Raw genomic sequence first — 14,578 nt, forward strand, 5'->3', positions numbered from 1 at the left:
CCCCCCCCGTCGAAATATGCGACGTTTTTCAAAGGTTGATTCAGCTCATCAGTGTGCCGTGTTGTCTCGTTTTCACTACCCTAGTTATCGCTATGAGGACTAGCCATTACTTTAATCTGAAATAGATCTATATGTAAAGTGTGCATGTGACAATACTACCGGATTATATAGAAATTCAAGCCGAATTGCAGCTAACCCTTAACTTCTGGTCTTCGCGTTGCAATACCTTGTCAAGACGGTGAGGTTTTTCTTTTCTTTTTGTAAGCGACATATCTACGATGGCCGATAGCAGCCGACACAAAACAACTACAATATAACACATTTATGTACATGTACACTTTTTAAAAACTGTACATGTAAATGTCTTATATTGTAGTTGTATTGTGTATATGTACAGTTTTTAAAAAGTGTACATATACACAAATGTCTTATATTGTAGTTGTTTTGTGTCGGCTGCTATCGGCCATCGTAAATATCTGCCAGTAGTTATATTTAACATATATAACGTGCCATACAGTGTTTGCATCCATTTATATTACATTGCTGGAAGTGATTTCATTTTAGTATATGGAATGTTTAAATTAACACAATGCTATTCCTTCAAATTTATTTTCAATTGCACTTTTAATCAAGACACAGCTTCCTGGTGCCATATATCACGAACCTAGCCACGGCACCAATTGTTGTGTTAAGTTTCCGGACGTCAGCACAGCTGTGCTCTTTTTTGTAAAACCGGATATAAAGATGCAAAGCAAAATTTTTGCCCCAGTCATAATTTCCTTCAAATATTTGGTTTCTGTTTTCACCGTTTGGCGAGCAGAAAGTCATGTGCTCGACATGAATCCATTTCGGATGCAGTCTCGCGATCTTGGTTGGTACGAAAAGGGAGTACTCAAAATAAAACTCAGGGTCATACGTGTATTCACGGTATTTGGAAATCCACATGCGTGTAAATTTGGCGTCCGGCTCGGCCAGGATGAGTCCGTTTGAGAGGTTTGACCAGTATTCAAGACTCATCGTAACCGAATGATTCCTTATGGAGTCGAGACTACGGAGCAGGACGCTGTCTATGTCGAAGTATATCCCGCCGTATTCTGTAAAGAGATTTGTAAGAAGATAAGTTAGTGGCGGAACGAGAGGGGTTTCTTGATACTCTGGCTTATTAAATTCCCACAATGATCCACACGGAAGCGAATCATCATGAAACACTCAGAAACCAGGCTATTTTTAGCTTCAAAAATCCTTCTTAGCCTCGTTATTTTCTATTCAACAACCCTCATGAAATTTTGACACTCCTTCCACCCTCATTCCACCACCTCCTGCTCCGTTATTCTAAGGTCAAGGTTACAAAAGTCAAAAGGATACCAACAATGCCCTTTAATTCAAGGTATTGATATTTTGTTCAAGGATGCCTGGGTGTTTCCACCCTGATGCATTTTAACGGAAGAAGGGAGATAACCGTTGGTAGAACCTCCTTTCGTACAACGATATATCTTTACCCGTATTTCATGATGAATGACAAACAACAAGTTAACGGACGACGATATACTCGCCAACATGTCTTACCAATATAACACTTTGCAACTAATTAATAATTTGTCTTTACAGCCATATGTGTATGTAAGTTGACCTCTGACCTACCCTTGTGACCTTGACCTAAAAGCACAAGCTTCTGAATAGGGCACATGCCACATTCTAATTTTTATACAAAAAATGGTGTGGTCGAGTGGCGCAGTGGATAGAGCACTTGGCTTTCACCAAGGCGGCCTGGTTTCGATTCCCCGGTCGGACGTGAAAAGGTATGGGTTCACCTGCCCAATTACGTTGGTTTTCTCCGGGTACTCCGGTTTCTTCCCACATTNACCCCCCCCCCCCCCCCCCCCCTTGCGCGCTAACATCCAAGCCAACAAGAGTGATTAATATAAGTTGTTAAAACTTGTTTTATAATTGTTGTTAAATAAATAAAGTTTTAAATATTTTTTAAATTTATACAATGTCCCAGACAAGTAAAACTGTTTACTGGTTAGTTATACAGGCAGTTTCATGTTGCCAAGGAATGTTATGATTAATTCAAATGATATTTTGATGTCAATAATGTACACAGTTTAAACCTTGCCCTATTAATTTATAGAGAAATATATATCTACACAGTAGAATCCTTAACATAAATATATCACTTCAACGATCGCGAAGAGATTAAATTGAGAGAAATAATGATAATAAAAAAAAAAAAAAAAAAACTTGAAATGTTGACAGGACAATGTGGCATTCGGAACACCTTGCCTTTGCTACCTAGCATATTCCGAATGGACAATGTGGATACCACAACTTCTTTTCCGAGAAGAAAATACATGTGAGTTTGCGGTCACGTGGTAAATAATCATAGGGGCGCGTGCATACTTCCGGTCGAGGTAAATCCATTAGTTTAAAAATATTTTACTGTAATTTATATATAGATAGATATTGAGAGCTGGGCACACGTTTAACATCTTATATAAGCCCTTTCCCTCCCATATATTAATACAAATTTTCCAGGTTACATATATATAAGAAAACCGACTTTTGTAATATATTACTAATAGGTAAGAAAACATCAGTGTATCTCGGACCATGTAATTTTTCTTTCTCCATGCAAACGGAACCAGTGATAGTCTATTCACTATTTTCAACTTTCTGCTATTCAAATGTTAAATCAGTATCTTGGCGACTTCGTCAAAAATCAGGTAAAATTCGATAGCAATGGGTTATTGTTAATTTGTTTACGTCCCTCTTGCTCTTGAAAGGGATATCTACTGACTAGTGCCCTCTCTTTAGACATGCAGTTTGAAACCGTACACCAATGCATATGGTTGTGTGCAAATGTAAGATTTTTGTTGTAAACCGGAAGTTTACATGCCCTCTTATCATTAGACATGCGTATCTAAAACCTGATTGAATCCGGAAAGAAAAAGTTTTTTCGAACACAACGAATATTAGCGACACTGTAAATGGCTTACCTTTTAGGACAAATAATCTGACGAGGTCCGATTTGTGCTCCATGGATACTATCGATTTTCCGTTGAAGGTGGACGGGGGATTTGTCGCCACGTGAATGATGTTAGGTACGACCCGGACCAGATATCTCCAGTACGGACCCCCGGGGAGGTGGCCATGGACGAGGATCACACAGGGCGCTTGGAACAAATGCACGCTCATAAAACTAAGAAAATGATAAAACGACATGGTTTTGATATTAAACCAAATGTAATGAGCCAGGTTTGGTACTTTGTAGCCGTCTGACGGACAGTAGTTATTAATGGCGTTGTACAGACAAGGTTCCCCAGAGTTGATCGACAGGACTTTGGCGTCACTGGAGAAGTCAGTGAACAATTCTGCTTTGCCCACGCCACATCGAATTTGGAGTTTGTGGTGGGTAACATTTCTTTCTTCATAAATATCAATTGGCGACGGACAGCTTGTGTAGTCTTTCGGATCAAATATTTTTTCTAAATAAAAAGAAAATGTGTTTTATTTTATGTTTGTGAATTCTTGTTATAGTGCTTCAGGTAAGTAAACCCTCATTCAATACCGAATTCTTGTTAACCCTCGTTATAATGCCCCGTACAAACTCTCTTTATACTACGTTATGTAAACTCTGGTAACCTTATTACAATGACTTAAGTTATTAAACCCTCGTTATAATGAAATATATAAACTCTCTTTATAATACGTTATGTAAACTCTCGTAACCTTGTTACAATGAGTTAAGTTATTAAACCCTCGTTATAATGCCCATTACAAACTCTCTTTATAATACGTTATGTAAACTCTCGTAACCTTGTTACAATGACTTAAGTTATTAAACCCTCGTTATAATGAAATATATAAACTCTTTTTATAATACGTTGTGTAAACTCTCGTAACCTTGTTACAATGACTTAAGTTATCAAACCCTCGTTATAATGCCTAATTTTTGCGAATACTGTCATATTTTAGTTAATCCTCGTTATAACGACATATATAAGAAAAAAATGTTATAAAGCCTGATTTTAGAAGTTTTTCGTTATAGTGCCATGAGTTATCGTTCATACAAGATATTTAACGTGCTCCTTGTCATGAAACCTTTTTAAGACAGGAGATGTATCCTTGAATCTTATTTAGGCCTAATTGTTGGAGATTAAACTGGTCATACATGTATATATATTATTCTATTATGGCCCTTTCCCGAGGGAACTGTTCTCTTATAGTGTTGTCTGGGGAGGTATAGTGCAGGAGCCGTTAGGCGAGGGCACTATACCTCTCCAGACAACACTATAAGAGAACTGTTCCCGAGGGAAAGGGTCATGATAGATTTAGTACATCACATGACTGTCATTTGACAATAAAAAGTAACATATTAAATAATTAACAACAAATGTCAATAAGATAATTTTTTGAGTAGATCTCTCCTTTTTTGTTGCGGGATTGAATCACCGCTAGGTCACATACGGTTCCCCTTTCCAGTAGGAAGTCTTTAAGTACTGCGACGTCAAATGGTGTCATCTGCTTCGTCTTTATGCATTGCTGAGCCTCTGCGAAGCAATCAGCATTCCTGGTCCCGAATTCGAAGCCATTTTGGCAGACGACAACAATGAAGTGAAAGTAGAATATATACAGCGTCCCAGGCGAAGGGGCGCAACTCTTAGCGTCACGCTACTTTTCCCTAGTCTCAGCGGTCCAAAAGAAAAGGTATAGTGCCCGTCTCCAGGTATAGCTCCCGTGGTCAAGGGCGGATGCTAACTATACCAAATAAAAAAGGGGAGTTATCCAATAGCTATCCTAGAAATTATCTTGTGATGTACTAAATATATATAGTAGTGTCGACCATATATAATAACGGTACGTGAGAGTTACTAAAATATTTTACACAATGGCAATAACTGCACATGTTTGTTTGTAGCAGTGTTTGCGTTCTTGAGACAGCTAAACTCAAACGATAACAAATTTCTGAGATGAATCACACACATCGAGGAAATTCGACGGATGACCATCCATTTTATTTCATACCAAGTCAGTACTTTCCATTGCGTGTATAGTTGGCGAACACTATTTATAATTACTACACAGTGTTTCAAAAACAATTCTCCACTTCGAATGCATCTAGCTTTGCATAAACATATGAAAATTACAACACCGAAAGTAAATTCGAATGAACATCAACTCAGAATTCGTTCATAAATGTGTTGTTGATATAGTTGATATAGTTGTAGACACCAAAAGTAAGTTTCAGGTAGCTTTTTGTGGCGCATTTTAATATTCTTATACTAATACGTGACTTCCGGTGCGTATTGATAAAGAGGAAATAAAATCCAGAAATCTTACAGTTAAAAGGCGAGTTAAAATATTAAATGGTCTGACAGGATCTTGCTAATGGCAGGAGCCATTGAATTTACAGGGGTGATCAGACCAGAACTTATTGAGTCCGTGTTTAAAACTATTTACACTAGGGCCATTTACCACATGGTTTGACACGGTCACCCTAATGAGTGTCCTGGGAGTAATGAGTGTCCTGGGAGGTTTTTGCGCGCCCGAGATTTTGTAATAAGATTTTTTCCCCTTTTTTCTTCTGATCCATCAATAGTGTCTACTTACCTAGGTGTGTGCAAAATTTAAGTTCGATCGTAACAGCAAAAAGTACCGAAATACGTCGATAAACACTATTTTCACGAGGGTGGATTGAGTGTCAATGGAGTAATGAGTGTCCTGGGAGGTTTTTGCGCGCCCGAGATTTTGTTATAAGATTTTTTTCCCTTTTTTCTTCTGATCCATCAATATTGTCTACTTACCTAGGTGTGTGCAAAATTTAAGTTCAATCGTAACAGCAAAAAGTACCGAAATACGTCGATAAACACTATTTCCACGAGGGTGGATTGAGTGTCAACGGAGGAATGAGTGTCCTGGGAGGTTTTTGCGCGCCCGAGAGTTCGTTATTATATATTTTTTCATTTTTTTTCTTCTGATTCATCAATATTGTCTACTTACCTAGGTGTGTGCAAAATTTAAGTTCGATCGTAACAGCAAAAAGTACCGAAATACGTCGATAAATATTATTTTCACGAGGGTGGATTGAGTGTCAACGGAGTAATGAGTGTCCTGGGAGGTTTTTGCGCGCCCGAGAGTTCGTTATTATATATTTTTTCATTTTTTTCTTCTGATTCATCAATATTTTCTACTTACCTAGGTGTGTGCAAAATTTCAAGTCGATCATAACAGTAGAAAGTACCGAAATACGTCGATAAATATTATTTTCACGAGGGTGGATTGAGTGTCAACGGAGGAATGAGTGTCCAGGGAGGTGTTCGCGCGCACGGGAATTCGTTAATCGATATTTTTTACTTCTGTCTTCTGATTCATAAATATTTTTCACTTACCTAACTGTGTGCAAAATATCAGGTTGATCATAACAGCAGAATGTACCGAAATTTCTCGTTAATTATATGCCTACGATAACAGCTAAGAGTTGTACATGTAGTTATGTACGAGTTACTTCCCTTCCAAAGCATTGTCTGCCTATTTTGATAGCCGTATTTGTTATTTTCGTGATATATTTATATACATAGTACTTACAACAATGTGTAATCAAATGTCTGTTGCTGTATAATACACCTACGACCATCAACAAAATTTGAACGTATATTTTTTGGTTTCAACAAATGTTATTGTGTTAACAAAAGGATTAGACAACAGGCAGTGCCTATATAAGTTTCCTGAACCGGTACAACATATATATATATACATTTACACAGAATAATAAGGTATATTTACAAAATTTTCGATAATTAATTATTTACTGAGATTGTTGACATATTTCAAGCCTGAAATAAGAATAATTCGGACAGAAAAAGAAAAAATGATCAGCATCTTCACGCGGTGCTCCACAAGAACAACTGCCATCTTGAATAAGGTGGTCAGTAAATTTATAGAAGTTTTAAGTCACTTGCTTTGTGTCTGATTTGACAGTATTATATCAAGATTACTAGGATTGCACTGTTTAATTATAAAAGATTAAAGATCTTACACATTAGAATTAATTTTATGTTTATGGCGTTTTACATTTAAAGTTTCCATATTTACCTCAAGATATAGTTTTCGATGAGATGTCCCACTTCTTCACCCCCAAATAATTTTCATAGCTTCAATTTGAACAGATTCAAGCATATTAGATTCTCCAATGGTACAGTCACTCCAGATAATATCACCATACTAAAGCACAGGTCTTATATAAGAATAAAATATCGTTTCCAATTATTTTCTATCGATTTTATATTTTTAAGCATTCTCAATATGTTGAGTCTAATACAAGTTATACTAAAAATAACATGAATATGATCCCCCAAGTACCTTTATAATTCAAAAGTAACACTAAATGCTTAATGTCTTATTTCATCAGGTAATAATTTATCATTAAAGACAAGAGGGGCGTGCTTTCTATTCCGGCTAGACACTGTAAAACGTATATACGTATTGAGATTTGAGGGAGTACATATTAATTATATATATGTCAATAGATATTAACAATATAATTGTAAATCATTTATTACGATTAGCCACGTCATTGCAAGGGAATTTTCAAAGACCATCTTTAATTTGTTTGGTCATTATATATTGTTGGGTGGGGGAAGCGTTTTTCGAGACATTCAATGACATTTATTTTGAAAATTGTGTGGCCCTAAAAAGAACCGTCTTAATTTGAGTACTTCTCTACTTCATCTGGCTGCAGTACAGGGCTAGTTTAAGTTGTCTTGCATAACGGGTCTCCAATGTCTGTGTTAGGTGGACGCCGTCCTTGAATGCAGCAGCTGTCAGGTGTTGTAGTCCGCGCAGTTCCCAATATGTAACGTAATCTTCTGTTTTAAATATTCGCATAGACGCGTGTTGATTCTGGTCCGTTGTATTTCATAGTTTTCTTGTGTCATATGCCGCGGTCTGTAGCGCTGGAACAGGCTGCCAACTATCACCTGGCATCCTTTCTGTACAAACATAGTGACAACGTCACATATGTCACTGACAATGTCATCTGGGACTGATGTGGGGCCGATGTCGTTTCCTCCAATCTGTAGAAAAACCCGGTCGACATCAAGATCACGGATCTTCTTCGAATGTTAAAGTGTCCTGGTTGTTGCCCCACGGATTACTTTCAGCTGGACATCGTCGGATTGGAGGAGAGAGTTTCCAGCCATCCTGGCAATGAAGCTGTGTCCAACGATTGCGAATCGCAGGATGATGTTTAGGTTTACTTACCTAGAGAGTTGTGTCGTTCGACTTGTAGGGATTTGTATATAAACCCCATCAGGGCCACACACTTCTGATCGAGGTGGAGAAATTGAACATGTACACAAAATATTGACAAACTTGTTTAAATATTTCGAATAATGTCAAACTTTGAACACCAAACGCCCGATTTTTATGAGGAGAAACATTGCTATGATGTCATCTTGAATCTTACTCTATGTTCTCCGCCATCTTACAGAAATGGATTGTAATATTTACTTGTATGTACATGTATATTGTAACTTCTATATTCTATCTGTTGTATTTGGAAATAAAGAAATTGAATTGAACCACAATATATGCAATTCTCCAGTCCGTTCACACGTGCGTGTGTTTGTGTACATAACAGGTATGACCTACCTTTTGCAGTGATTTGTGTAACTTGGTCCGGTAAACCGCTTGGTTCCTCGTACATAACGGAGTTACCGATAAACACGTACCCGGTAAACACTAAACAACACAATGCAAATACATAGAGCAGTCGCTTCACTCGTGGGGACACTCTTCTCCACAGTAGTTTTGCCATGTCCGCTTGTCACTTTACCTGCTTGGCGAGAAGACACACGCTGTTTGAGTGGGGTACCCGAAGGGGTCGATGGTTCGAACATGACGATAGTGTCGTTCAACCAGACTCTTGTTGTCTACGCAAGCTACGCCGAACAGATTGAACGAGACTACGGTCTGTTCGTTTATGCGGAACAACCGGTTTGACCGTTTAAAAATATAACAATTTTGGGTATAAATTCTGTTGGACCTGCAAATGTCTATGCAGGCATGAAAATCGGTTTATTTATAAACCTGACCCCTTATGCAAAGTAATTGGAACTGGTACCTACTTATCACAGGAATTTGGATTGATAAAACTAGACCACATAACATATTCATCTAGAAATCATATTGTGAATGAACGGACATTTTGAACAACTAAAAACTATGGCAAGATTTAGCTACATCAGCGCTATGTAAAATCTGAATCAGGATCAAATATATATGTTATTATATACCATCTTGTTCAGAAATAAAATGATCTACCTAAATATTTCATTAGAATATATAGAATTTTCGAGTTCAACCTATTGGTCTCGAGTTCAAACCCAAATTTCATGTTCTAATCGCCAGTATAGCCACTCAAAACAACGTACTATCCCCTAAATAATGGCGAATTTTGACGTTATATCGGCGATTATTACGTTGAACTCGAAAATTCTATATATTCTAATGAAATATTCAGGTAGATCATTTTATTTCTGAACAAGATGGTATATAAAAACATATATATTTGATCCTTATTCAGATTTTACATAGCGCTGATGTAGCGAAATCCGCAATTTTTCGTATGCCCGTCAACATCTGACGTTAAAAGCAATGAATGTTTTGGCAAATGTTGTTATGGTTCTTTACCGCCATGACCAACACTGTTTCACATTAAGGTTTTATCTAGATTAGGAAATCACAAAATGCTCGTTGTGGATTATATCTTGATTTATTTACTATATAACACGGCCTTTGATTGGTCACTTTCTTCCATAACGTTTATATTTTATCTGGAAACCACATATTTCCCTTGGAAAATACATCATGTCTGATTTCCGATGCCGGAAATAATTGCCATATATCGTGACGTCACAATGAAAGATGACGTCACAAAGCATTATTACGTGACATCATAAGAATCTCAAATGTTAACCAACTGCTAGCAGGTTTATCAAATATGTCGTGAGTGAGGAAACATATAGTGGTTGTGGGAGAAATAATTGAAGTCACATTACATCCTGCTATCGAAATATTGCACGCAAAGTATAAGCAATATACAGTATATAAATAATAGAATAAATAGTATAACAAGTGTACAGAAGTTCAAGATAAAAAAGGTTACGGAATGTCAGTAAACTGTATCCCGGACCACCAGAGGTGAATCGGGTGTATTCTAGAAAATGTGCACTAAGTCACCGGAATGGTCATTGTAAGTCATGTTCAGGGTGGTCAATAAATCTGTCAGTTCTGAAGGACACCGAGTGGTCATGGTCCTAACTTTCACCCGAGGGACAGATGTTTGTGAAGGTAAAGTCTCTTTGATGATGCCGCCAAAAGGCACTGATAGGTATATATTCTGATATAAACGTTCACCAGTAAAGCGCTGTCACAGAAGCATGGATGATCTTTGCATTATAAGAGGTTTGTAAACAATAATAATGTCATGGTTTGTCATGTCAAACAAGTATCCAAGTGAGGGGGGAATAGGAAAAGAAACTCTTCAATACGGACAAAACTATATTTACCGGTTGGAATGGCTGAAATATCCCTATTTTTGTCTTGTTTTATTGTTTGACGTTGACCAGTGGTGGACCCAATATACAATGTAGAGGTTTCCCAAATACGCAATTGATAAAAGATACCGTTTTTTTTAAAACTTTCACCGATCTACAGGAAAATACCCTTCCCTTGCGGAAGATTCCACATGACCATAATATGACTTTTCTAATGGAGAAGTATCATCGTAGATCTTGTCACAGCAAAATGTCTGGATAATAACAAGTTCATGAGACGGTCAAACCTTCTGATGCATTTTCGATAACATACCTCCTGGGGATGACTGAGTACTTGGAGATCTATCTATTTGTAATTTTTGAAAATGAACAAACCCTAGTGAGATAAAAACATAAATGACCAATCTTCATTTGTTGACAAATAAGAGATGAATGTGAATGATACTTACATTATTGCGTAAATTGTCAATTGAAAGTGAATTCGGAAAATGAAAGCAAAAATGCTTTGTAACTTTACGGCCAACGGCAATTTTTTTTTCCTGTCAGCAAATTATAAACATATACAATATGCGATGATTCATTTGACATTTATTTTTATACTAGTGGGAGAAACGATATGACATAAACAGTTTTTCTCACGTATATCACACGTGTATTTTACGTAAAATTCAGACAAGTTGTTATGTAATGATTGGCAATAAAATACAAACAAACAAACAAACACAAACATTAAGAAAATTGTGGGGATGGGGGCAGCGTAATTAAAAGTCTACACCTTTATTTTGAAGGGTAATATGTCATCATCTCCTTAGTACAAAAGATATGGATAAATACAATTAATTATTTGCCCCAATATGTATCCTACTGACTCTCAATTTGGCTTAACTTCATGTACGCTACCGTAGGATTTTTTTTTTTTTACAAGAGCAGATTAAATCTGGTTTTCCCGTCGAATAACACATATTATTCTTTTTACCCCCCATTTTCACCGAAACGGGGGTTATTAATTTGGGTTTGTCCGTCCGTCTGTCTGTTTGTCTGTCTGTAAAGCTTCGTTTCCGTGCAAAAACTACAACAGATGTTAACTGATTTTATTCAAACTTGGTCACAGGGTTAAATGCCTTAAGGGCTCGGCCAAGTTCGGTGGCCACTTTGAGCGGTCCCCATTTGGCGGAGTTATGGCCCCTTGAATAACGAAAAACGTCATTATCTGCCCCGCTTCGTTTCCGTGCAATAACTACAACAAATGTTAACAGATTTTCCTTCAAACTTGGTCACAGGGTTAAGTGCCCTAAGGGCTCGGCCAAGTACGATGACCACTTTCAGCGGACCCCATTTGGCGGAGTAATGGCCCCTTGAATAACGAAAACGTCATTATCTTCCGTTTCTGTTCATTTATTCTCGCAAATAGTATCCGATTGTCTTCAAACTTTGTAACAGGGTTCATCGCATTAAGGGCTCGGCCAAGTTTGACAACCACTTTGTTTCAAGCTATACATGTACATTTTGTCTCAACAGCTCGATACTCACATTTTTAAACCTAGCCTCAATAATGCTTACCTACAATATGTCCTGAAAGCGGGGGATATACATTCCACGAGTTTGCTTGTTTTTTCTATNGGGTGGGGGGGGGGTGGGGTGTTATAGTAGTGTTACCTTTGGCGCTATATTCTAAGGAAGCCACACTTGACTACAAAGCTACGCTCCACTTATAATAAGCTACTCAGCACTACTGTTTTCTGCCTTTGTTTGACATGATATGTTAAGCTATTAGTTTAATCATGCGGACTGAATTAAATATATTACTGGCAAAAATGTTAATAAATTAATTCTTGCAGTGTGGTTTTGAGTCAAGTCATCGTCCGAAACATAAAACGATATTTATTCTGAGTTTTCTGTAACTGCCGGTACATTTTTAAACATTGAAAGCAGACGTTTCTGTAAACTTTTTCTTCTTTCCAAACCTTACTTTATATCCAAAACAATACTGTCCATGCTTTAAGGATTTTGACCTTAACAAATCGCTATTCTTCACAAATTAATTGAGATATGCACGCATATTCTGATTCCGTTTCCTAGTGCAATAGTGTGACTATGCACAAAATAAATAAATAAATATTTTAAATAAAATAAGATAATATTAATAAAAAAAATAAAAACAGAAAAACACCATCACATGGCATTTGAATATTGGTACACCGAATTAACGAATTTCGACAAACGAAACGGTAGTCATTTCCCGCAAAAATGTCTCTTCCAACGTTTGCTAAAACAGGAAAGGATATCGGGAACCAAAAGAAACCTTACAGAAAGGTATAACAACATTTTATTTATTGTTTTGATTAATAATACATTTATTGATTGAAATGCCTTTAGATGTACATCAAATATATTTCCAATATCAGCTACTGCGTATATTGAGAGTATGTCTGAACGGAACCTTAATTGTCGCATATCATCAAAAATGTTATAAAATCATTCTTATCTTAAATGTTGAAGAGTCGTGTTTTTGTCTTCCCCGATACAAACGGCACTAGTGAAATGAAAATACCAGAAGGAATCGAATTTGCAAGGAGAAGGCAACAGAGGCACGGGAAGTGATGAACATTAGAAAAGCAGAGTGATGTGAATAGTGGACAGTGTTACTACTAGTGCCGTCTGTGTCGGAGAAGATCACTACCACGATCTCAAATTAAATATCTTCAAGCTATGGCCTCCCCCCCCCCCTCTCTCTCTCTCTCTCTCTCTCTGTCAGTAACACTAAATTTAATTGAAAATATTAATTAATTTAAAAATTGCCATCTTGTATATATATATTTCATTATGTTATAAGGAAAGGGCTTTACATAAGTTGGACAACTTGTGCCCGATCCCTTTTGTATATTAGATGCAAATAAAAATATGTTTAAATCAAAAAATCAAAAATGTTAAAAATACGCATTTGAATCTGTATACTCGGTAGTGAATATAGTTGTGGTTTTCTTATAAGTTGTATACATTTTACAATTCCGCGGTGAAAAAACATACATCAAATTAAAAACTACCGGAAAGACATGAAATTTCCTTGTAACGTCATCACCATGACCGTTACCACGACAGCAGACACAACGGCCACAGGGAAAGGCTTCTCCTCCCGAACTGCTTCACTCGTCCCAGTGATTATCAGCTGCAGCTTATTGACCAACTGGTTTATCGCAGTCGGCGAAAACTGACCGGAAACGCACACACACATTACAACGCATGTCACTGCAAACAACAGATGATTATGAGATCTCATTCTAGTCGGTATATCGATGAACTAGTGGTTTTGCCAGAATGTACGCCCAAATTGTTCTCAAATGTCCAGAGCACGGTAATTGTCAGCAAGTTCAAAGTTATGTTTTCATAGCACTAGTTCATTTGATATGTACTACACTTTGAAAGGATTGGTACAACGGTTATGGTCACTGATCGTGCAGTTTTTATCTCTCAGCAATTTGATGAGAGTCCATGTTTCAATCAAGTTGTCTTTTGAAAACATGCAGTCACATTTGCATCAATATGGCTGCGCCGTTTTATAATGTATTTTTCTTCACTTGTGTAGGTCATTTCTGAGAAGTAAATATCGCTGATGTAAGTCCTTGGACCGTCCCTGGGTAACATATACTGACATACACAGACACCCTTACTTGGTGTCATTCGCCAAGGTAGACTCTTCGGGTTTCTCTGGGCGTTCCTAAATATAAATAAAATGAATATGGTTGTTGATGTTCGCTTCTTCAAGGTTAACATTATGTAAAACAAAAGTTATATTATTTATTGGATGATACTAACAGTGCCAAAGACTGTAAATACCAGGGTTTAGACAATAAGAGAAAACAATTTACTTACCAGATTCTAAAATTACTTATGGATATTTTTATCAATATATTTCCTTTTTTGAATGGGTCATTTAAAATTATTGTAAATCAAAGGAGTACCCTTTTACGAACTTGTGTCTGTTTTTTTCCTAGGTGGTAAACACTTTGTAAAAATACCGACAT

The 14,578-nt window shown here is 37.0% G+C and overlaps 1 protein-coding gene across 1 annotated transcript in view; it reads right to left on the reverse strand.

The window, feature by feature from the left end:
- LOC110463581 overlaps positions 1 to 8,879 on the reverse strand; it is a 12,154-nt gene extending 3,275 nt beyond the window's left edge. Inside the window, exons 1-3 of the mRNA XM_021518296.1 lie at positions 8,650 to 8,879; positions 2,997 to 3,485; positions 665 to 1,094 (exon numbers count right to left, since the gene is read on the reverse strand). Coding sequence (XP_021373971.1) covers positions 665 to 1,094; positions 2,997 to 3,485; positions 8,650 to 8,815 — 1,085 coding nt within the window. The 5' untranslated portion in view covers positions 8,816 to 8,879. The remainder of the gene's footprint in view (positions 1 to 664; positions 1,095 to 2,996; positions 3,486 to 8,649) is intronic.
- Between the last annotated feature and the right edge of the window lie 5,699 nt (positions 8,880 to 14,578).

This window comes from Mizuhopecten yessoensis, unplaced genomic scaffold (genome assembly GCF_002113885.1).
Source record: "Mizuhopecten yessoensis strain PY_sf001 unplaced genomic scaffold, ASM211388v2 scaffold10917, whole genome shotgun sequence".
NCBI classification, from domain to species: Eukaryota; Metazoa; Mollusca; class Bivalvia; order Pectinida; family Pectinidae; genus Mizuhopecten; species Mizuhopecten yessoensis.